The sequence below is a fragment of the Rhinatrema bivittatum genome, chromosome 4, assembly GCF_901001135.1.
Source record: "Rhinatrema bivittatum chromosome 4, aRhiBiv1.1, whole genome shotgun sequence".
NCBI classification, from domain to species: Eukaryota; Metazoa; Chordata; class Amphibia; order Gymnophiona; family Rhinatrematidae; genus Rhinatrema; species Rhinatrema bivittatum.
Genome location: NC_042618.1, coordinates 273188245 through 273214032, shown reverse-complemented (window position 1 = coordinate 273214032; position 25788 = coordinate 273188245). Strand labels below are relative to the sequence as shown.

General features: G+C 43.7%; 1 protein-coding gene across 1 annotated transcript in view; it reads right to left on the bottom strand.

Moving 5' to 3' along the window:
• The window catches only part of SULT4A1 (sulfotransferase family 4A member 1), a 171890-nt gene that overhangs the window by 78281 nt on the left and 67821 nt on the right, over positions 1-25788 (bottom strand). Inside the window, exons 3-5 of the mRNA XM_029600128.1 lie at positions 20305-20385; positions 20084-20210; positions 14346-14440 (exon numbers count right to left, since the gene is read on the bottom strand). Coding sequence (XP_029455988.1) covers positions 14346-14440; positions 20084-20210; positions 20305-20385 — 303 coding nt within the window. The remainder of the gene's footprint in view (positions 1-14345; positions 14441-20083; positions 20211-20304; positions 20386-25788) is intronic.

Genomic DNA, 25788 nt, shown 5'->3' with positions numbered 1-25788 from the left:
AACTACTGATGGCCCCAGATGCAGAGAGATTTCTGGGCCTACGTGACTCTTGTCCCACCTGCACACAGCAGAAATCATTGGAGGGAAGACCCTGAGGGTTGTTACAGCCATTGCCACTCACTTCTTTGGGGTGGATCTCCATCTCTCAAATGGTTGCACAGTCATTTGGGTCATACTCAACCTTTTCTCTAAAATGGCCCATTTCATCCCACTTCCTGAACTTCCTATGGTCCCAGAATTGGCCTGGCTATTCACTCACCATATTTCCCACCTGCCAAAAGAAGCACGGATGCACACAGTAGACTTGCACCCCAATTTAAGCCAGGGGACAAGGTCTGGCTTAGCACCTGTCATATTCAACTATGGATGCCTTCCATGAGACTCACACCCCAAAACATCGGGCCCTTCCCAATCACCCTCCAGGTGGGTCCAGTAATCTATCAGTTTTGCCTACCAACTTCCCTAGGAATCCACAATGTATTCCATGTTTCCCTTCTCAAGTCTCTAGTTTTCACTTGGCCCTCCAAGAAAGATGTTATCTATCAAGTGAGAGAGATTCTGGACATTAGACGTTCAGCCAAAAGATAGGAGTACTTGATATCTTGGGAGAGATACGGTGCAGAGGAAAACCTGTGGGAGCTTGCCTCCAATATATTGGACAAAAAATTCCTGAAGGAATTCCATGCCTCACACCCCAAGAAGCCCAGACCCTCGGGGCTTCTTGGGGTACTGTTGCGTTTGGTGGTCCGTGGTTCTGACCCATGGACCATCGCTCTTATCTGCAGCCCCGTGCCCTCAGCATATGCTTCCAGTGCTGGTGTAGGCCGCCAAATGCAGCGCAGCCGACCGCTGAGTCTTAGAGTTCTACACGTGGTTCAGAAAGCGATGTTGATGCCAGGCTGCCTTAGGCATGCATGTGCCTGACTTCCTGCAACTTAAAGGGCCCGGGGCAGGAACTTCCCTGCAGCACCTGCTGATGACATCAGGACTCTCTCCCTATTTAAGGATATCTTCCCCTTCACTCCCCGCCTTGGCAATAGGTTGCCTCTTCGGAGACACACCGATGTCTGTTCCTGCTGTGTTCCTTTCTGCTGGGTCTTCAACCTGAGTCCTCATCTTCTTGGTCAGTCTTACTCGTTCACTTCCCAGTATTCCTCCTTGTTCCTGTGGCTCTTCATCCTTTGTTGTTCCTTCTTCTCAGTTTGGACTTCTGGCTTCTGACCCCGGTTTAGACTTGACACTGCCTCTGACTTCCGCTGCTTATTGTTGTTGACCGATCTCCACCTGGCCTGACCATCTGCCTGGACCTCAACCCTGAGTATAGTCTGCCTGCCATCTAACACAGCCTGAATCTGACTCTGATTGCTTGCCACCTGTCTAGGATGCTGCTTAACCTGACTCCATCTTCTCTTACTGTGGTGGCCTGTATCCTCTTATAAGCAATGGATCTTCACCTCCACAGAGGCCCACGCCTAAGTCCAGCCAGCCCCGGATCCTGAGGGCTCAACCTAAGGGGAATGAGGGTTGGTATTGGTGAAGCTCCTGTTGGGCCTCTGCTTCAGCAGCAATACCTGATGATGGTGGGGACCTGCAAGGCTCCTCTTTGCATGTTGTGCCAACTCCCCCTCGACCCAAGGGTCCACTTCCACAACAATGGGATAATTACTTGTTATACCTTTTGTTTAAGAAAAGGATCTATGCTTGATGTTTACTCAATTTGTGTGATTATATTTGATAGCCCCCTCTTGGTTTTAGGGTCACTAAAACAGGGGTCACAGCAGAAGTCCTTGGGGCCACTGTCTCCGGATCTCTCTTTTCTCTCGCTTGCACCATCCAAAGCACTACAGTAAGCTACCAAAGGGGCCAGGCTTCCACCGGCAGGTTGGAGGACAAGCCTCTGGTGCCCTAAGCTCCTGGGAGAAGGTACTTTGAACAGTCTCTCACAACCAGTCTCTCTCCAATTTGTACTCACATGGGTAGATTTCTCAGTTCAGCAGGCTTGTTCTTGAGGTGGAAAAAACCAAGCAGAGAATTGGAATGGTGTTCAACAATAAATAGTGTATTGTAACTTAAAAATAAAGTCCCAATAAGAATGACAATATCATCAAAAAAGAAGAAACAGGATGGCAACTCCAAGCACTGTAGCCTCTATCCAGGTCAGCCTCTGAATCAGTGTCCAAATCTCTCCCCAGTGAAAAAAACATCTCTCCAAAAGTAAGGCAGGGAGCTGGTGGTGGGAAAAAAACCTTCCTCCTTCAAAACAAGATGACAAAGAAACTTCTGCAAAAACTAAGGTCTTTTTTTCCTTTTAGGTCACTACAGTCCCTACTTTTTCTGTTTGCAGGGCAAAGTAGCTCCCCGGGCAACTGCAGACCCCACCTTGACTGGCAGCAGTGCAAACAGCACCCAGTTCTGTCCCCCTTAGGTAGGGGGTTCCCTCCTGAGCTGGGAGAAGGTAAAAAACAAAACAACTATCTTAAAAGTCAAAATCCTCAGAACTCTCCTTGTGTATCCCGCTGGTGTAGACTGGTGGCCCTCCTGGGATCCACACAGAACAGCACTTACAACAAAAACTACCTCTAATCACACCTTCCTCATTGCTCAATCCAGTTTATAAAGTGAAGCTCAGCCAATCAAAAACAAGGGGAATGGCCAACCAAATGGGGAGGATATAAAAAATGCACTTTCCCAGCAACTGAAAAGAAGGCACAACATCTAAGGGCAAATTTTAAAATGCCCAGCACGTGTAAATTCTGGCCTTTTTCGCTGCTGTGGCTGGTAACACTTATACATGCCGGCGAAATCTTCCAAAGAGGCTCGGCCACACGCATAAAGGCCGGTATGTGTTCATATGCTAGGCCTCTTGATAGGGGCAGGCCAGAGGGCATGTTTTGGGCATGGAGGGGTGGGGTGGGGGGAGGGCAGGCCAGGATAGCGCCATTGTTTGCTGTCCCGGAGCCTTGCACGCTGGCCCAACTGCCGGCAACACACAACTTACTTCAGCCTCGGGAACTAGAGTACTGTAAAAATGGTGTTACGGTCGTTGGTTTAGAAAAAAGACTCATCATTAATGTACCTACCTCATTCTTGTTAACCATCACATCCAATAAAGGAATTCTATATAAATCAAAGCTCACTGAAACTGGAGATGATCCTTACAACTATTCAGTCACTTGTGGAAAGAATATAATCACATGCAGACCCTGACCAAATCATAAAAATATCGTCAATAAACCTCTTCCACATTTTAATGTTGTCTCAAATGGCAAATGTTCCATTTTGTCTGTAAAAAAAATGTTCTGTAAAAATTGTTTTCTATAAAATATAAATTTCAAAATTTTTAAAAAATTTTCAATGGAATTTAAATAAAAACAGAAAAAAGTTGATTAAATCCTTCCTGTGTGCATGCTTGTATCAGGTTGGGTTTTAAATGTACTGCACATGCGCCGGGTGTTCTTGTCCTGTTTGAGAGGATACGAGAGCATTGAGCTCTGGTGAAAAAAAAAGCAACTGCTGGATTTGTTTTGCAATAGTGAGTAGAGAGGAATTTAAATAGTGTTGTAAAGTTAACACTGGAATATTTTTAACTATATATTTATTTTTCAGATGTTGTTTTGACTTGATTTCTTGCGACAATGATGCCCTGATGAAGCTTTGTTGGCAAAATTCTGGCCAATGTCGGCAGTTATACACAGGAACTGACATGGACATCGATTCAGCTACGTGATATTTGATTTAGATTTATATGGTTCAAAATTCAAGTCAAGTGGCATTTCCCATTGTTACCTAGGAGGTGTGAACACTATGTAATTTTTTCAAGATTAAGGGATTATTCATTATACAACATTATCAAAGTTCAGCAAAAATCTTTTTTTAATATATTTAAAAAAGTACAAAACAGTGAAGTTTGAATAAAAGGTAGTTGGAAGTTTTTTATCCTGTGATTGAAATAAGCAAGCTATCAAATTGGACTCTCAACCATATATAGTCCTCTTAGAGTGTGGACTGTCAAGCCGCACCACCATTCAGGAGACTGCCCCCAGTGTCTGAAGTGTCTGCTGAGGGCATGGGGCTGGAGGTAGAGCAGCGGTTTGCGGGTCGGACCCATGGACCACCAAACGCAACATCCATAAGGACAGGGATTTACTTTAGGCAATCTATCAGCCACTGTCTTGGCTAAAAGTTTTTGGCCAAAGTTTTATTAAAAGATGGAATGGGTAAGAAGCTGCCTGTGTAAGATCTTTTCCAGGCTTTAGGGATAACAGTAATCATCAATGGCCTTGTTTTCTCCAGATGGGAAACTCTCTCTGTTATCAAGTGCTGCAAAGGTCCTACATAATAAAGGTGAGATTTGGTCCTTTAGAATCTTATAGGAAATCTGTGCTATACCCATCCGGTCCCGGGGCTTTATACAGGGCTGCCCTATCTATTCCCTCCTGAATTCCTTCTACCATGATTGGATTATTCAAATAAGTCAAATGGGAGAGAATCATTTAAATTTAAACTTCCCAAGAAACTTTCGAAGAATATAATTTACTATAAAATACCTCAAAAATCACCAGAATTTCCTTATTAGAATTCACCAGTTGCCCTATAGGAGCTTGTAAAGCAGAGATTTAGGAAGAGCCAAAAGCCTTAACCGGTCTTACCAACAATTTTCCTGTCTTGTCACTATATTGATACATTTTGAATTTATAATATAAAATGCTTTTCTTTGCTCTTGATGTAGTAACGAGTTCAGGGTGACTTAAGGTGCTAAAAAAAGCCGATTTATGTGATGCCAATTTTGGAATTAATTAAAAGCAATGTTTGTTTGCGCAATCACTTTTCCAGAACAAGAATTTGGCCTGTCCAAATCTTTTCTTCCGCTTAGCAAGGAAAGCGAAGACATCCCCCCTGAGGACTGCCTTGGCAATATACCAAAGCACAATAGGATCATTTTGGTGCTCTATGTTATTCATAGCAAAATCTTCCCAATTTTAGTTTTAAATAATCATAAAAGTGTTGATTCTTAGCCAAAAAATAAGGAAATTTCCACACCTGCTGTGAAATCTCCACCCCAGTCTCACATAAAGTGATCCAAATCGGCATATGATCAGATATCTTAATTTCCCCAATTCCAGCCTCTTCTATTTTGAGAAAGAACCATCAGAGGACAGAAAAATAATCAATTCTAGAAAATGTATTATACTCCCTTGTTAGATGGGTGACATTGCTTTCCAGGGAGTGCAAGACTCTTCAGACATCCACCAAATGTAAATCAGCATTCAACAATGGGATTCCCTTCAGCTCCTATAACTTTTCCCCTTTAGTGGGATGAGATTTATCCCCGTCAGGATCATGGACTAAATTGAAATTCCCTCCTATAATTATACAATCATCAATATAGGACACCAGAAAATCAAGTATCTTAAAAAAAAAAGGAATAAGTGTAAGCATTTGGAGTATAACGATTACAAATAACTACTAACTTCCCATGAAGCTCAGCAATCACAGTAATATAATGCCCTTCCAGATCATGAAACTCTTTCTTTATGGTCAAGGGCACGTTTTTACGGATTAAAATCACCACTCCCCCCTTCTGGGTAGAAGCAGAAGCAAAGCGCACATCTGCCACCCACCATTGCTGTAGCTTCTTGTGCTCAAAATCATTCAAGTGGGTCTCTTGTAACAAGGCACCATTAGTAGACATTTTATTTAATCTACCTAAGATTTTTTATCTCTTAATGAGAGTGTTAAGACCACAGACATTCCAGGAGACTATCTTCATATCTGTTTTATTCATCGTCTATGTCATCCTGGCCCATAGCCAATACCCACAGAAATTCCCACAGAGACCCTCCTAGCATAGGCCTCCATGTAAATCTATACCAATACCTGTTGCGGTCTCCACCGCTTCCCCTCCCTTAAACCCGCATTGTACCGGCCTTCGTCGCTGGAGACGCCGCCTTCGGTCCTCCCAGCGGTCCGAGGGCCACCCCGGACTCGCTGCAGCCTCCATGGGTCTTCGCAGCTGGAGGCCGCTAAAGCCCCGGTGGTTTCCTGGCGGCTGGAGCCGCCCTTGGGGCCTCCTGCAGCGGCTGGAGCCGCTGCACTCGTCGGAGCCTGCGTTCAGGCTCTCTCCTGCCTTCTCGCTGCTGCGTCTGAAGCTGCCGACCTACAGACGCTGTGCAGGCCGCTGTCCAGGGTCCTGCACAGCCCCTGCTCTGCTCCTGCTTAGACGGCGCGGCCGCGTCTCTCTACAGGATTTAAAGGGCCAGACACAGGAAGTGTCTGGGCTCCACCTGACGGTCCATTTCCTGCCTGAAGCCCTATATAGGGCCTGCTTCGCTCATTGTACTATGCCTTGCAACGAGGTCACTACTGGTTAGTAGTTCTAAGTTGCGCTACGTTTGTTCCACGTTCCTACTTGACTTCAGCCTGTTCCTGACTTCGCTTCTCTGCCTGCCGCCTGCCATTGACTTCAGCCTGTTCCTGACTCCGCTTCTTGCCTGCCGCCTGCCATTGACTTCAGCCTGTTCCTGACTTCGCTTCTGCCTGCCGCCTGCCATTGAACCTCAGCCTGTACCTGACTCCGTTCTTGTTCAGCTTGCTTCAGCTCTCATCTGGCTACAGACTCCGTTCCAATCTGCAGTCTACTCCAGTCCGGGTTTTACTAACTCCACTTCAGCTCGCTCCAGTTTCCAGCTTGCTTCAGCCCTGCTTCGGCTTGTTCCCATCACCGGCTAGCTACAGTCTCCGCACCGCCCGCTGTTTGTCTTCAGCCGGCCTCCGGTCCATTCAGCCGGTGCCTCTGCTACCAAGTATCCTTTGGGACTTCCTCACGCCACAGACTTCCGTTCCAGGTTCCCGCTTTGCCGCGGAGACTTTGTCAACTTCTTGGACTGCCTTGTTCCCTAGACCGGCCAAGTACCTTTGCCCAAGTCCCAAGGTGCCAGAAACCCTACGGGCCTCCTCCTGGGGGGTTCCTGGTTCCCGGGTGAATGCCTCAAGCCTCAGGCTCCGCCTCCCGGCCTACCCTGCTCTCGGGGTGGGTCGGCCCAAGGGTCCACTACCCTCGCCAGCAGTACCAGGCCGTAACAATACCTGCATAGAAAGTCTCCTGCACAACATTCATACACAACCATGCCAAAATAAAATCCCCCCCAAGAGCCTCCCCCCTACCTCTCTCCCCCAAACCAAACCAACCCTTTACCCATGTCTGAGTCCCCTATCAGATTTTCTCTCAATCGTTGAAGTACTTGAACCACGTGTTGACGATGCGTCCGTAATTCACAGAAAAAATCAAAATGTCGTCTAGGTAGACTACCACGCAAACATAGAGCATGTCTCTGAATATTTCATTAACAAAGTGCTGGAAGACGGCAGGGAGCATTGTCAATCCAAAAGGCATAACAAGATACTCGTAATGTCCATCTCTGGTGTTAAAGCCGTCTTCCACTCATCCCCTTCACGAATCCTAACTAGATTATATTCTCTCGAAGGTCCAACTTTGAAAACACCTTGGTCCCCTGTAGACGGTCGAAAAGTTCCACTATAAGCGGCAATGGGTCATAGGGTACCTTGATGGAATGGCATTTAGCCACGATATCTTACATGGTCCAAGGGTCCATCCTTTTTTCCGACAAAGAAAAAACCGGCCCCAGCTGGGGTTCGAGCGCCTGATGAATCCTTTCTTAAATTGTCTTGAATATATTCTGACATAGCACGGGTCTCTGCGCAGACAACGGATAGACTATGGCCCGGTGGTGGGGTTGGCGCCAGGAATCAAATTGAGTGCTACAATCGAATTCTCGATGTGGAGGCAAAATGTCCACGCTTTTTGGAAAAAACGTCCAAGAACTGCTGGTACTGTGATGGCAGACCTCCAGCCGAGAGGCACAGATGAAGCTCGCACAGGAGGCTTGAACCGGAATAACAGGTCTCTTGCATTTAGATCCCCATGAATTAGTTTTAAAAGAGGTCCAGTCGAATTGTGATTGTGTGCTGTAACCAAGGGATGCCGAGAACTATAGGATAAATTGCTCTTTGGTTGATATAGAAGGAGATGCTCTCCAGTGTGGTTCAGCGAAATGTGACATTCCATTGGGTACAGTGGTGGATGAGTTAATCTCCCCGGCAAGGGGATCTCCATGAATGGAGGATATAATTAGCGGTCTTGGACATAAGCAGGTGAGAATGCGTAGCTGCTCTACCACATCTTGTAGAATAAAATTCCCACAGGCTCCAGAATCTACTAACGCCAAAGTGGAGAACCGATGGTCTTCGAAATCCAAGGTAACCTGTAGAGTTAGTGGGGAGCTGGAGAGGTGATGCCTAGGGTTACTCCCCGATAGAGCCTAGGCATTGGAGTTTCCCAGACGTGTGGTGACAACAGGCAATGAGATGACCCGCTCCTTCCTCCGCAATAGAGACAGAGGCCCTGCCTTGCGTCGTCTTTGACGTTCTTCTGGAGAGAGGGGACCTCATCCCAATTGCATAGGTTCCTCAAAAGTTCCTTCCGGGTTTAGGTGTCGTTTGTGAGGCGGGAGCCGAGCGGGAAAGAAGTTGTACCCCGCTATGTGCTTCCTCGTGCTTGATATCCTTCTCACGCTCTCTCCTGTAGTCGCCGATCAATGCGGGTTACCAATCCACAGATGGAATCCAGAGATTGCAGTAACTTGCGGGCTGCCATTTCATCTTTATTCTGGGCGACAGACCTTCTAAGAAATGGACCGGAGGCAGTTTCTCCTCCCAATGGAGTTCAGAGGCCAAAGTTCTGAATTCAATGGTATAATCTGCCAGTGATTGCCCTTCTTGCCAAAGTTGTAAAATCTTGGAACCCGCAACCACTTGTTTCCCGGGATCGTCGAATACCGCTTGGAAATAGTTCCAAAGAACTTAGGTGGATCTTGTAGAAAACAGGGTCAGACCGTCGCCAGAAGGGGGAAGCCCAGGCCAGGGCCTTACCCTCCAACAATGATAGGATATATGTAGTCTTGGTGAGATCATCTGGAAAGAGAGAGGCTTAAGATGAAAGTGCATGCTGCACTGGTCGAGAAAACCTTGACACAGACGCGGGTCACCGGCGTATTGTGGAGGAAGTTGGTAAAGGAATCACGGGACTGGGTATTATTCTGCATTACTGAAGGCAAGGTGGCGGGGACGGCTTGAGCTGCGGCCATAGAATCCAGGCGGGCATTAAATCGTTCCAGAGAAGCCGCCTGGATTCTAGTATACGTTGCTGCTCCATGACCTTCTGGGCTAGTCCAGGAATAGCCTGACGAGCTGAGGCCTCTACCGGGTCCATGGCCTTGGTATTCTGTTAGGAACTGGAGAGTGGACCCTTGTTCTGAGGTAGAGTCTGCACTGCCGAGAAGGAAGAAAACCCTTGTCGGTCTCCACCGTCAGATGGCGAGGCCTGCTGAAGATGTTGAGAGAACGACTTCACCCTGGAAGCTCGTGATCCCCCCAGGAGGAGCCCGTAGGGACACGGCTGCTGGGACGTAGGCGACTCCCTGAAGAATGAAGATGGTCTGGATGCAGGCGCCTCCTGCAGGTCGTGGGTTACAGACGGCTGGCACCTCCAGCAGGTCGTGAGAAGTCCGGGAGTATAGCAGAAGAGTAGTCCTAATCCAGTCCAAGGGTCGAAGTCCAGAGAAGGGTCGAAAGCCGGTCTAGAAGCAGGCGGGAGAATGGTCCGAAGCCGATCCAGGAGCTGAGAAGGAGAAGGGTCCAGAGCCAGTCCAAGTCGATACTAGAATACACCACCACCAGTCCGAAGTCAGGGGTCCAAGAGTCAATCCAACTGGGAGAAGCAGAAGCGGGATGAAGCACGGAACCAGGAACACCAAACACTGGAACAGAGCACAGACCTCAATACCAAGGCAAGGTCTGAAGAGCAGACCTTGCCTTTAAATACAAAACCCTGGAGGAAGTGCTACAGAAGGGAGCCACGACACTTCCTGTCGTGGCCTCTTTAAATCCTGTCTTCAGCCGCGCGCGCGGCCCTAGTGCAGCTGAGAAGGGGGCGGAGTCACAGCATGGATCAGAGTCCCGCGGCCGGCCAAGCAGCGGCCCAGGCCGCACGGAGAACGCCGTCGGAGGCTCCCTGCACTTGCAGGAGCCTCTGCAGAGACCCGACGCCGCGGGTAAGTGTTAGGTCCCAGCCGCGGACCGCCGCGGCCGGCAGCCATGACAGTCGGCCCCGGTCGCGGACTGCTGCGGCCAGCAGTCAAAACAAACGGACAAATTGTAGTATCATTACTTTTATGTGCCTTAATGTAAACCGTTGTGATGGTCCCCACCAAACGACGGTATAGAAAAGACTTAAAATAAATAAATATTTGAAGGATTGCTAAAGCAATAGGAGAAGAAAAAATAAGCAACAAGACATTAAAAATGGCACTAAGGTCACAAACAAAAAAATTTAAGAGGGAGACTGGGATATAGCCAATTGGTAGCTCTGATGAAGAAAGACCAAGGGACTCATGAGACATGTGGGAACTCCCATACCTGCTTGTTAAAACCTTTACTGAGCTCTGAGAGCTGGGTCTGTGGTTGGCGTCAGTGGATGATGTCCCCCATTCATTATGCCTAATTTATGCCTGCTTGTCAACACAGAACTTGTATTTTGAACTAGAAAGCAGATGAGGAACATATATCTGTCTGTACCTTCTCTCTGCCATGTCAATATTGAATTCTGGCCATTTCAATAAATGGCCAGAATTCAAATGGTTTTGGAAATGCTTTCCAACATTGATTTGTAGAAGGATATGTATCGGTATATGTGGTGTATGTGTGTGTGAGCGAGTGTGTGTGTGTGTGTGTGTATATGTGGTGTGGGTTGTATGTGTGAGTTGAGGAGATGTGTGTTGGGAGATGAAGTGGTATGCTTGTGTGTAAAGGGATATGTGGATGTGATGGGTATAGGGCTATGTGTAGAGTGTAGGGGTATGAGGTTTGTTTTCTGGAGGTCTAGCTGTGTGTTACTAGGTAGCGGGTGTATTTTTAGAGCATTGTGTGGTGGGGTTGTGTACATGGTGGGTCTGGGGGGCTGTATATGTGGGGGCTGTAAACGGGGATGTGTAAGGGGATCAATATGTGTGTTTGGGTGGGTTTGTATATAGAAGGAGGGTTCTGTAATGTAGTTGTTAGGTTTTGTGGGTTTCGTGGACCCTTGGCCTGAGGTGGAGGTTGATGCTACCTGAGGGGTATGACCCCGCAGGTCCCCACCATCAGAAGGTGAGATCAGCTGCAGTGGGGACACGACTGAGTTCAGTAGAGAGGAAGATGACCTGCATCGCTGACACATGATCGCAGGTGCCTGCACTGAGATATACTGCGAGGCACTCTGAGGGGCAGAATGGAGAGGCACAGTTCAGAGGAGTCGCAGTACTTGGCAGGTCTGGAGATACAATGTAGCAGAGAAAGAACCTTCAATGCAGAGGCACGCTAGGCAGGCCCTGAGGAGCGGGTGTATGGAGACAGTATCTCTGAAGGAGTAATGTAGAGACTATCCCGAGGGGTGGGACAGCGTTGCAACAGAGTCTTTGGTGTGGTGATGTAGGAGCTGCCCCGAGGAGCGGGGAAGTGTAGAGTAAAGCCACTGGTGTAGTGATGTAGAGGTTGCCCCGAGGAGCGGGGAAGCATAGAGTCAGAGTCTCTGGAGAAGTACGTAGAGGCTGCCCCGAGGAGCAGGGAAGCAGAGAGTCAAAGTCTCCAGTGTGGCAAAGTAGAGACGGGGAGCGTAGAGATGGGTTCTCTAATAGGCAGTGCTGAGGCTACCCCAAAAAGCGGGGAAGTGAGCCGACAGGATCTCTGGTGAGGAATGCAGGAACTATCCCGAGAAGCGGGGAAGCCTGGAGACCAGGTCTCACGATAGGAAGCGCAAGCAGGCCCCCGAGGAGTGGGTACCCGAGCCAGAGTCCAGATCAGAGGGCGGAGATCCAAGGCAGGAACCACGGGTCCGGAGAGAAAGAAACAAGCACCAGAGAGGTAATGGAACTCGTTGCCAAGTCAGTTTGCACAGGCCAAAGGAGGTGATAAATATCTCAAGGTAATGATGTCATCAGTAGGGGACAACCCAGGAGTTAATATAGAAATGAAACATAGAAATGACGGCAGAAGAAGACCAAACGGCCCATCTAGTCTGCCCAGCAAGCTATGCACTTTATCCTTTTTTTCTTCTTCTTCTTCCTTTTTCTCTCTCCCACCTGTTACTCTTGGCTTCCAGTACCCTCCAACCCTATTTCCCCTCCACCCAACCACCAATGTAGAGAGCATCGTCGGATCTGCATCCAAGTGAACATCCAGCTCAATTAGGGGTAGCAACCTTTGCAACAAGCAGGCCACACCCCTGCCCTGTCCACCCAGACTATACGATCCAGACTCCGCTGGTTGCCGTCCACACTCAGATCCTCTCTTCCACACTCCCCCTGCCGTTGAAGCAGAGAGCCATGCGTTGAAAGAGAAGTATCAGACTCTCTCCCTCGCCGAAGCAGAGAGCTACACTGGTCATGCATTGAAAGTAAAGTATCGACCCAACTACACCTCGCTTCCCTGTGAATACAAATTTTTTTTTCTTCCACATTACCTCTTGCCATTGAAGCCCAGAGCTATGATGGAGTCTCATCAACCTTGTGTATGTACACTGAACAAGGGTATTATCTCCAGGTAGTAGCCCCATTTCCGCGAGAGCCACATTAACTATCAACAAATATTGAACAAGCTTAATAATTGGCAATACCTATAGCCTATGACCTCACTGTTAATTTTACATACTCTTACCCACCCCTGGTTTTTTGGGGTTTTTTTGGAGATGGCAGCCCTCCATCCTTCCGCTCCGTGAAGGTGGAACACCAACCACTGGCATCCCGCTCCGTGAATGCCTCTGTGGCTACTGCCGCTCCATGCAGTGTTTTGCTGCCTCCACTAGTCCTTTAAATAGTCCCGCCATTAGTTCTTTAAATAGAGAACAGATGGCACCAGCGTGTGCCTAGGAAGGCCCAGATTCGGAGCGTGGGACAGCGGCGTCCCAGCTGCCATGTGGAGCAGGGAGGACCAGGAACAGCATGGCGACAGTGGCTGGCCAGAGCCATGGGTTCATCTGGAGTGGAGGGCCAGGCATGGCAGGATGTGAGTTGGGTTGTCCACGGCCGCCTGCGGCCAACGGTCATAACAGTAGTAATATGTGGCATGGTTGAATGTTTAAGGGAGGTATTTTTGAGGGTATGACTGTATGTGTAGGTGGAGGGATTGGAGCAGGTATACAGGGAAGTGTGAACTGAGAAGCTGCGTTAGTTATTTTCCCTGTCCGAATGAGGTGGGAAGATGTAGTTATAGGGTGTGTGTGTATATGAGCTGGAAGCATGTGTGTGTGGCGGGTGCAGTGTGTGTGATCAATGTGTGTGAGTGGATACGTTTGGTGGTGAGATGTGGAAGAGTATATATGGTGGGGCTGTGGGAGGTTACAAAGTGTGGGTATGTGGGAGGAGTCTGTATGGTGAATGGAGTATGTGGGGGTTTGTATGTTGTGGGTGTAGTGTGGGAGGATTTGTAGGTTTGTGTGGAGGGAAGGACACAGTGTGACGTGTATTTGAGATTTTAAATATGTGGAGGAGGTCGCTTTGAAGGGGCCTTTTGCTGTCAACCTTCAACAGCTACTTCAGTTAGCTAGAAAGATGGGGGTTTTGGAATGGGGTGCTAGTCAACATTGTCCACCATCTAGCAGTTTGCCACAGAAAGCAAGGAGGTTTTTTTGAAGATTTGGTTCTCTGAAAAACTAATCCGATGTTTCTAGTTTTCAAGTCCATCTAAGATAGTCACATTTTCTTCAGGCATGCCAAATTTCTTTCTCTTTATGTGAGCGTTATTGCGCCTACAGACAGATTGATCCCTTTTATACTTCTTTCAAACATTCTATATCTTGGAAAACATAATTTAAAAATTGTAATATTCTGAAGAAGCAATAGGATGGAGATGATTTCTTTACCTTATTGAGATGATTCAGGAGAAGGCTCTAGTTATATAGTGAACCAAGTACCGTCATTATGTTATGCACAACACAGAAGTGGTCCAGAGTGTTTGATATTATGTGAATTGCTATAATTTATGTTTTATCTCAGTGTTCTATGTCTATTTCTTGCAATCCGCCTTGTACAATATTGTTGAAAAAGCAAATCAGAAATGTTTAAATAAATACCTGTACCATATTCAGAGTAGAGAATTATACAGAGAATTCCCAAACCCAGAGATATAACACCCCACAGACCCAGGTGAATGCCAAAAAATATGACAATATACAAAGTAATTCAAGCAGAGTCAGAAAAGCTAGGCATTAGAAAAATGATTAGTCTTAAGTCTACCTTGTGCATATCTTCATACTTAAGGAAAAGTACATTGGAGTCCATATGATGTTCCCAGAATTCCTGCACATGCTCAAACCATGAACCATAACCTACTGCATAGATGACAAAGGACATGGTTAATGACAGTAACACCAAACACAATAATTATTTATTTATTTATTTAAAAGTTTTTATATACCGCACAATGGATAAATATATATCCGTCTAGGCGGTTTACAAGTGGTCAAAGCACATACATAGTTTAAAAACAGAAACACAAACAAATTTTAAAACAAAAAGTTAAATACAGTGCATGGAATTATGAAAATTATTGCAGATGAAAAGCTTGAGTAAATAAATGAGTTTTCAGTAATTTTTTGAATTCTCTACGGTTAGAAGTCAATCGGATACAGTCTGGTAAAGCATTCCATAATGTCGGACCTGCAACTGAAAAGGCGCGTTTACGAGTCAGTGATAAGCTAACAGATTTTACATTAGGAATTTCTAGTAAACATTTGTCAAAGGAACGTAATTGTCTGGAAGGTTTATAAATTCGTAACAGTGAACATAACCAAATTGAATCATTATTGTATATTAGGTTGTGTATAGTGGATAAGATTTTATATGTTATGCGGTATGATACTGGGAGCCAATGTAATTGTTGTAAAATCGGAGAGATATGTTCGTTTCGACGGATATTGTATAACATACGGGCAGTTGCGTTTTGAGCTAGTTGAAGTGGATGAATTGTTGATTGGGGTAGACCAAGATATAAAGCATTGCAATAATCTAATGAAGATAAGACGAGTGTTTGAGTGATCAGGCGAAAATCATTTGGAAGGAGTAATGGTTTTAATTGCTTGAGCATGTGAATTTTGAAAAAAGACTTTTTTACAGTCTCAGATATATTGTTTGTCAATGATAGTTTGGAGTCAAGAATTACCCCTAAGTTTTTTGCATGTGTTTTTATGGAAATGATTTGGTTCTCAAAGGTAAATGTTGATGATGGTTTGTAAATTGAATCTGGAATGGTGGATAGATAGATTAATTCTGTTTTGTTTGTATTTAGTTTTAGCCTATTGTGAGAGCCAAGTTTTGATTGTAGACAAGTATAAATGCAGTAAAGAGAAAGTTTTAGACCATGAGTCAGTGAAGGGTATAATAAACTGAATATCATCAGCATAAATTTTGAAGTTTAAATTTAAGCCGTCCAGAAGTCTGCATAAGGGTAACAGGTATAGGTTGAATAGAAGAGCTGATAAAGCTGAAGGGATTATAGTGAAGGGCATAAAAAATTACAATTCACACATTGTAATTTCAAGCCCTTCAACTGTATCAATTTAGCAAAAATGGTGCCCTAATTTCTAGGTCTTGTATTATATTCAGATTACTTGATCCTTTGTAGTTATTTTGGATAACATGTAGAAAATGAATAACTTAAGCTGGATAAGTTCTGTAAATACATTTAGCATGTATTCATGCTAAATCTCTTACTTCCTACTCCAAGTTAACATATCCTTGTTATAATGTAACTTTATCCTCCTTTCAAATTGTCTCTTGTTCTTGGTTGTTTATAGTTACTGCTTGTTCAATGTAAACCGAGTTGATTTGATTTGTATCAAGAAAGTCGGTATATAAAAGCCTTAAATAAATAAATAAATTAAATAAATAAATAAATGTACACTGAAGTGAGCTGAGTCACTATGTCAAGTTTCTATTGCTGATCATTTTCTACTCCTCTTCTTTCTAGCTCCTTATTATTTGCTCATCCCAGTGACACTTTTCCCTGATGTGGGAGTTAGCCAGGTTGCATGAATATAATTACAGACGGGCTGATGCAGTAAAGTGTGCTCAGGCCGAGCGCACCGTTAGCCCCCATTTGTATGTGCATTTTTGACGTGCTATTTTTACCCCTTATACAGTACGGGGTAATAGCAAGTGGAAAACGCGCATCCAACCCCCCGAAACTAATAGCGCCCGCAACATGCAAATGCATGTTGATGAGCCTATTAGTTAGTCCCGCGCGATACAGAAAGTAAAATGTGCAGCCAAGCCGCACATTTTACTTTCAGAAATTAACACCTGCCGGCACCAGGAAAGTTTACAGAAAAGCAGAAAAAACTGCTTTTCTGTACACCCTCCGACTTAATATCATAGCTATATTAAGTCGGAGGCCCCAAATATAAAAAAAAATTAAAAATCTGAAAAAAAAAAAGAATCTGCCCGTGGTCCGCGGGTTGGAAAATGGATGCTCAATTTTGCCGGCGTCCATTTTCCAAACCCGTGGCTGTCAGCGGGTTTGACAACTGACGCCGGTAAAATTAAGCGTCGGCTGTCAAACCCACTGACAGCTGCCACTTCTGTCAAAAAGGAGGTGCTAGGGATGTTCTAGTGTCTCCTTTTTACTGTAGGCCCTAATTTGCATACCTGGGCATCCTGAATTGTGTGCCTGGGAGAGTGGCCTGGGTGCATATCAGAAGAGTGGATGCTTGCTGGCTCTCCTGTGAAGTTTTCTGTATCAGCCCACGAGAGGAAAAGGTCCCTAAGTTTATCCAGCCAACTTTAGCACATGAGAGACAGAGTCAGAGACTACATATAAAGCCTGCCTATTAGTGAAATATTTATATCTCTATAGGAGGGCCCTCTAATAGTTCGAGGTGAAGTGCTTTTGGTGGTTTAGGGTTTAGGGGCCAGTTTCACATGTAAAATGAGATGTATGAGCAGCACAGTACATTTTGGAGAAGATTTGACATCATTTGGAATGAGGAAAGTCTCACAAAGATGACATTTCTACTATGTTCTCTCAACCTATTTATTTATTTAAAGACTTTTATATACCGAAGATCATGTACTAGTACATATCGCTTCGGTTTACAGATAACCAGCATTAGAATTACCATATACATGGTGTACATAGAACCATAAACAATCAACAGTGTACATTAATAAATAAGGAATACATTAAACATGGAGTATTACGCATTAAAAAAAACGTTAAATTTGAAACGGTAAACAATTAATGAATAAGGTATACATTGAACATGGCGTATTATGCAAATAAAAGCATTAATATGTATGGTGCAGTATAGGTAGTGTGGTGCTTTATTGGTAGCATGGGGATTTAAGTGAAGGCTAGCTTGATGGACTCTATAACATCACTCTACCACCAAACTAGGGTGAGATAACATAGTCAAAATTTCATCTTTGTGAGACTTTCTTCACTCCAAATGATGTCAAATCTTCATCAAGGTGTAATGTGCTTTTTATATGTCTCACTCTACATACTGAAACTAGCCCCTAAACTCTAAACCACCACCAGCACCTCACCTCGACCAATAGATGGCCCTCCTATAGAGATATAAATACTTGAACACTGTGAGGCTCTCTCTCTCTATCATTTTACTAAATCCCACCCAAACTCCTCCCTGATCCCGCCCATCCAAAAAATGTGCATTCACGTTATGCATTATTGTTCTTACATGCGTTAATGCGTTTTTGTGTGTGTTAACACCATACCACATTTCGATGAATGAACCCATAAGATGGATAACTCTGAATATTGGTATTTATCTGGCTAAGGCCTGGATTTTCCTATGGCGCAGAGTTCTTTGAATTGCGCGGTAATGGGGGGGGCAAAGCAGGAGGCAGGCCTGCGAAAGCAGGCAGCGATCGCACTACCGCGGTGTTATCGCTGCCGGCTTTCACACCCAATAGCGCCATCGTAAAAGGTGGTGATATTGGACGCGCTACTGGCAGCGATAAGGGTTCTTACCTTTTCGCCGCCAGCGATGTTTCCATCGCATCTGCCCCCGGTGCCGCCCCGGCTCCTCCTCTTCCTGTGCCGACACTGCCCCAATCTAGGTATCACACACGAAAAGGGACTTTTCGCGTTCGATAGGGTTAGAAAATAACCCCCTAAGTTAGACAACAAGTGACTCCATCCCAGAATGCCCCCTTCCTGCCCCTCTTTAGCTGGCTAATGTTTTAGCTGGATAAAAAGCTGGCTAAGTGGTAACTGCTCCCAGAAAACAAAGAGGTAGGCGATCTATAATAGCCATAAGGATAACAAAGAAGAAGAATAGATGCCTTGATCTTTTTCAACTATTTTATTAAAGTAGAGACGTTTTCTTTTAAAAATGCCCGACTCAGGCCGAGTTTCACAGCTCAACAGCCGCTGCCTCAGGGGCTACAAATAAATCATACAACGAATACAATCATTAAAAATAAAATATTACACAAATGACTTATAAGCCAATATGAAATGACATGAAAGCATGAGAAATTGAAAAATGGTGACATCTATATTCAAACAGATGAATATAAATAAATTATAGACATGCAGACAACTATAGTTCCTATTTTTATACTGACAGAAAAAAATACTCTCATCAAACAGTGACCAAAAGACTTAGCTCTCTTTACCTTAGATAATCATGATTCTTGAATGTGTTTTAGTGTTGTAGAATCATCAAGAAACAGATTACTGTAAATCAGCTGTGCAATGCAACTACAAAATAAAGTCATTAATGAAACCTTTCAAATTAACCTTCATTATAACTATCTACCATCCAAAGCCAAGTAACTACTTTCCATCTGTGCAGATCTTTAAGTCCTTTTGTTACACTATGACTACCCTCTACATCCTAGTTCAGAAATAAAAACTTGCAACATATTGAAAACATGATTCTACAACACTAAAACACATTCAAGAATCATGATTATCTAAGGTAAAGAGAGATGAGTCTTTTGGTCACTGTTTGATGACAGAGTATTTTTTTCTGTCAATAAAAATAGGAACTATAGTTGTCTGCATGTCTATAATGTATTTATATTCATCTGTTTGAATATAGATGTCACCATTTTTCAATTTCTCATGCTTTCATGTCATTTCATATTGGCTTATAAGTCATTTGTGTAATATTTTATTTTTAATGATTGTATTCGTTGTATGATTTATTTGTAGCCCCTGAGGCAGCGGCTGTTGAGCTGCGAAACTCGGCCTGAGTCGGGCATTTTTAAAAGAAAACGTCTCTACTTTAATTAAATAGTTGAAAAAGAACAAGGCATCTATTCTTCTTCTTTGTTATCCTAAGTGGTAACTGCTGACTGTGCCCAGATATTCAAATGGTGCTACTTAATTGGCTAAGTACAAACTTAAATGTCTAAGATGGGGTGGCCAAATCCAGTCTTTAAGAGCCACATACAAGCCCGGTTTTCAGGATATTCACAATGAATATGCATGAGATATATTTGTATACATTGGAGGCAGTGCATACAAATCTATCTCAAGCATATTCATTGTGGATATCCTGAAAACCGGGCTGTTTGTGGCTCTTGAGGACTGGAGTTGGCCACCCCTGAGCTAAGTGGTTCTGAATATCGGGCCCATATACTTCTATACAGTGCAAATTAATTCCCCATTTCCCCAATCTTTCAACATGCATGAGCCCCTGTGTTATCGTGGAGTGGGGTTAGGCCGGAGGAGGCAACAACATGTGTAGTTTTTTATTTTCAAAACTATGTGCATTGTTTTGGCCAGAAAAAGCAGATACAAATCTCTGCTGGTACTTTTTCCTTGGGCAGTTTTTCAAATGGAAAATATGCTCATACCTTCCCTTAGAGAACTGGTGCATCTGCCTGAGGACATGGTTTTGAAAATTGCCACAAAATACTGCACCTCCAAAATAACAAACCATAACATAGGTTTATACAATTTGCATTATGTATAGACAAAAGCTTTTATATCTGTTCCTTACACTTATCATTCATAAACCTTCGACAGAATTCTTGAAAGGTTCCTCTGTAGCTCATGGTTCTTAGGGAACGGTGAAACTGGTAATAAGATACTACAAGATCTTTGGGATTGCGAGCCATGTAAATTACCTATGAAGAAGAAATATTTGGTCTAATAAGTTTCCTTTAGAACACAAGATCATAATTGTTAATTGAAGCAGTTGGCTACTGATTATATTGTTACCTTGGAGTCTCCATTGTGTAGATCTGCAGGTAAAAAACGGTATGGCAGGTGACTTTTTATGAGGCGAGGAGATGTAAGTTCCTAAATCAAAATAATCCAGAAAAATACATTTTAATAAAAGTATAATGTCTGACTTTGTTTTCTAAAATATGAACTCCAAAATTCTCATATAGTATTCAATTATTGTCAATTTTATGCTGTGTGTACTGTTATAGCTTTGTAAGTCCTGAAAAAAACATAGACACCAATATTCAAAGGTAATAATCTGGATAACTTTTGAGTTAGAGGAACAAAAATTGGTTATAAATATTTGTATGAAACAAACATAATTCTCTAACCAATGGAAAATGCAAAAACAAATTATCCCAAAACCAAAAACTCCTTAAAATTTTTTTTTATTACAATCATTTTTCAACAACATACAAAATCCCTTATTGCTTTAAATAGTATACAAAACCTCCTACTCTAATTTTAACAGACCTGAGATCTATCAGTGCCAACTATCCAATTTTCACAAATTACTGGAACCCCAACAAATACAGTAACATAAAATAACAAGACAATATACAATACCATATATACACCCAAAAAGGAATAACACATAAACATAATGAACCCTAAATAATACAAAATTAGAACAAAAACTACTTTAACATAAAATCAAAAATATAATAATAAATACTATCACCAAACGCCTATAAAAGTAATGTACAGTCTTTTTTCAGAGTCTTCCAATTTTTGAACGTCATAAATAGTCTGAAGTAAACAACGCTGCAAACAATCCAAAACTTCAAGCTTCTCCAACAAGAAAGACTGGCAGTTTTGCATTTATCCAAATGTCTTGTACTATAATGATTACAAATGGCCCCCAATTTGGCTTATTTATATGTGTCAGCATTTGAAGCTAGGTATGTGTATTCTTCTCAATTTTGAGGTTTTATCCCTTTGTGGCTACGTTTCATAGACAATATCTTTTCACAATGGCAAGGTACACAGGGTAATTTCATTGATTTCATGAGATATTTGAACAGAAGAGATCTTAATTTAATGTTTACTTATAATATGAATAGGCATTGTGTCTCTTTTCTGGACATGTGGGTTGTTTTTGCAGATAGCCAATTCTCTACAACTTTGTACACTAAACAGACTGATAGGAATATTTTACTGTACTTTGATAGTTTTCATCATAGACATTCACCAGTTAGCCCCACATACACCAGGCTGCCTTTCTTTCACTAGTCACCACTCCAACCAGTCTCTCTCCCACCTGTCATTCCTTGCAGTCACCCCAGTCTCTCCCCCTCTCACTTGTCACCTCCACACACACACCAGGCTTCCTCTATCTCACCAGTCACCAGCCCAACCAGTCTCTCTCCCACCTGTCACCCGATACAGTCACCCCAGTCATTCCCCCTCTCACTATGTTGCCTCTCTATCACATCACCCCAAACAGTCTCTCTTCCACCTGGCACCCCATACAATCACTACAGTCATTCCCTCTCTCACTAGTAACTCCCCTCCCATACACCAGGGGAATTCAAAGTACAAATATCTCAAAATGCCAGGGCCCCTTTCCTAAAATACAAAAGGATTGGTGAATTCAAAATTTGCATTTACATTATAAGCTTTTCCTTTTGCTGACTAGAACTTGATGCTATTATTACATCACTTGTTTGTTTACACTTGTTACCAGGCACTTGCCATCCCCCCACAAACATCACCTTGCAACCTTAGCAATACAAATAAGTAACAAAGGAGACAGCCAATGGGAACTGCTCCGCCACTTGACAATTTTTAATTTATCAGTAACATATTCATTTAGGGGCGGATTTTAAAAGGGTTACACACGTAATATACAAGCATAACCCTTTTAAAACCTTCCTGCATGCGCTGAGCCTATTTTGCATAGGCCTGGCGATGCTCGCAAGCCCAGGGACGCGCATATGCCCCGGGGCTTGAAAAAGGTGGAGGGGCGTGGGTGGTCCGGAGCAGGGTGGGGTGGGGCCAGAGCCTCCATGCACAGTGGCCATTTGCTGCTCTGCCCGGGATCGCGGGCCGGCCATAGGCCGGTACATGCAACCTACGCCTGCCCATAGGCAGGCACAACTTAGAAGTTAAAAGTAAGGGGGGGGGGTTAGGTAGGGCTGGGGGGCAGAGGGAACGGAGGAAGGCTGTGCGACTCGGCACATGCAAGTTGCACAATTGTGCACCCCCTTGCGAGCCGATCCTGGATTTTATAACATGCGCACGGCTGTGCTCGCATGTTATAAAATCGGGCATAGATTTCTGCACGCTGGGTTGCGAGCACATGTCTATGCCCGCTCACAATTCTTAAAATCCGGCCCTTAGTGCACACTAAGTCCTATTAGTGCGCACTAACTCCAAAATTAGGGAAGCCCGAAATAAATCAGACCATTTTAAAAATGAAATCAAACAGACAATAACACGAAATGAAAACAACATTTAAAAAAACAACACATCCCTACTCATGATGCATGTGACGTAATACCACTGTGTGATAGAGTGTATGATAGAAAGCCTCAGATTGCTTTAACGGACCGGCTCCAGCTATCTGGCCCAGTCCACCTTAAGACAGACAAGAAAGGGATCCTCGGGTGGGGGCGTTTCCCTGAGGTAAGGGATACAAAGGTGAGGCCCTGAGAGAGTTAGAAAGGCCCCAGGGAAAAGAAGGAAGCAGTAATCCAATGCTGTGTTGTTCTGGACATTTTCATTGCTTGTCAGTCTGCTGAGGTAAGCAGCCATTTGCTCCTCTTCTGTTATGTACTTTTGAAAATAAACTGATGAAAAGCAGACCATTCTCCAGCCTGGTCTGTTCTGCAGCCTACCCCAGCCATAGACCGCTCCAAGGGCATCACACACTGAATAAGATGGTTTTGTATGGTAAAGATGCTATGGAGTATGTAAGCGACTTGATGATCTGAAAGATGAAGATGCTGTAAAGTATGATCATCGGTCATTAGTCTATATGGTGAGTTTGTTTGTGTTTTACATTTTGCATTTTAAAGTTTATTAAAATTTATGAATTGCCAAGTGCCCAAAGGCTCTTGATGATTTACAATAAAAAACATACTTAAAATATTTAAACATACTATAAAATAAACCTAATAAAATGTTCAGTAACAATGACTCTGCATATCAACTGAAGTATAAGCACCAAGATCATAATAAACATATGAAGCCCAAGTTAAATAAGTAAGTCTTCAGTTCAGCTTTAATTTTTAGTATTTGTCTCTTGCTGCAGCTGGATGGTCAAAGCAATATTTTAGTTTAGTTTAATAACTTATTATATCGCCTTTCAAAGTCAATCAAAGTGGTTTACAATAAAATACTCTGACAACAATGCTGGTCAGAGTACTTTACACAATAAACATTGTTATCAAAACAACACTGGTCATACCAAGAGCTGGGTGCTTCTTTCCAGCCTCTGGGTACAGGTAGGGATTTGGGAGTTCTGGGTGGGGTGGGAGGATTTGGGGTGGGTTATCGGAGGGAAGATTTCCATCAGGGTCTTAATTTACTTATGAATTCTGCAATTTTGGTGGTGGAGTGGGAGAGAGGAATGGTTTTCAGGCCTATAGGCTCGCTATGTCTCTGCCTTATTTTAGGGGCTTAGGAAGAGTGGGTAGGCTTGGCTGCTAGTGGCCTCCTATGTTTCACTGCGGAGGGATTGGGCCAGCAGATCCACACCATGGCCTTTTTAAAATATTTTTTTAGCATTGGCACTTAACTGGCTATATCCTTTTAATATAGCCAGTTAACGGTAAAGTTATCTGGGTATACATACTTGGATAAGTTTAAAACTTAATCGGTGATAATCAAAGATACCCGGTTAGGTTTCAAAGTTATGAAGCTATGTGTAGCTGGATAATTTTATTTGAGGATATGGCAGGATACTTCAGTCCGCCAGCATATGCCCTTAGTTTCCATTCTAGATATTAAAACACTCTTGAGCTTTCCATCACCCTTCACCCTCCTCACACCTAGGAGAGCTGGGATTAGTCACTCCTTGATTTATAACCCGACCATTTTGTGATTTAAGGTGTGGCTAGAATCAGTTCAGGACAAACCCAGAGTAGTAAGAATGTCTGGTTTTTCCTCCCTGGTGAGGTCTCCCTGCCTCATCAGGTTTTTGCTTTTTGAAGGGAATCTCTTCTGTGCACATCCTGCCAGAGGGTCTCTTGGCATTTAGTTACCGTAAGGACCTCTTTGTGCTGCTACCAGTGAGCCCATTCACTCCCTGAATGAGGCAAGCTCCTGTGACAGGCTTGGCTATGTGAGGTGCTTGAAGGCTAGAAGAATCCTATTTTTGGAAGGGACTGTGTTTAACTTTGTCTTTCTAAAGAAAGTCATTCTTGCTGGCTGAACTCAGAGGGCTCGCAAGATTAGTGAGCCCATTCACCAGAAGAATGTGGCAAGCACCTGTGACAGCAGAACACTAGTCTGGGAAGATTTTTCACTAAGAAAGTATTTTCTCTTTTTTTTTTTTGTGAGGAGGTTTTTTTTAAGCCACCTCTCCTCATTGGAAGCCAGGCTAGAATAGCAGATTCCTGAACTACAGACTTTTTAACTTGAGAAGGCTCCTTTCAGAACAACTAAAGGAATCAAATAAGATCCATCTGGATCTCCATTGATATGGGACCAGGACCCAGGGTTGGGTGTTCAGATTTGAGCTGGAGACTTGAGGTAGGATGGGTTTAGCTATGCTAGAAGGGAACCCCTGTAATAGGAATCCCAGGTAAGCCACTGGGAGAGCTTTTGTACACAATTACCATCACCATGGGAAGCTCTACCAGGTTGCTGAAGAAAAGAGAACCTACCCAAGATGAGACACCCTAACTAATAAAATCATCTGTATTTAAAGATAGACTTTAAGTTTGACTTTAACCAATCAGAAAATTATTATTTAATACCCAGTACCTGGTCCTGACTGTTTTGTTACATCAACTCCCTCCTGGGGTTGCCACACAGGACTTTCTTACCATTGTCAGAGCCATAGACGAGCATCTCCCTCCATAAAAAGAATCCCCTCTGGGACAGAAAGCTCAGAATGGGAGTAGTGCTAGCCAGAGAAGCCCCAAAGAATTAAATAATTGTGTGCCCTGAAAGAAGCTACTACTTCCAAAAAAAGAGTTACAAGGATATTCAGCAGAATATCCCTAATATCTTATTTGTCTAACATTAGTGGGTTGACTTTAGCTAAATAAGTTATGTTTCATTTTTTTTAAATATTGATCTTATGATGAATACCAATAGATAATCTCTTATAGGAATATGAGCAAACTTAAATAGCTTTGTTATTGCATTCTCAAACCAGCAATGTTTGGGGGGAAGGGAATGGAAAAAAGGACAGGGGATTGAACTGACTGTAGAAAGAAAGGACCTGGAGTTAAACTGTTTGTGGTGGGGAAGACAAGAGGGCTGTGGATTGAGCTGGTAATGGGGAAGAGACAACTGCGGATCAAG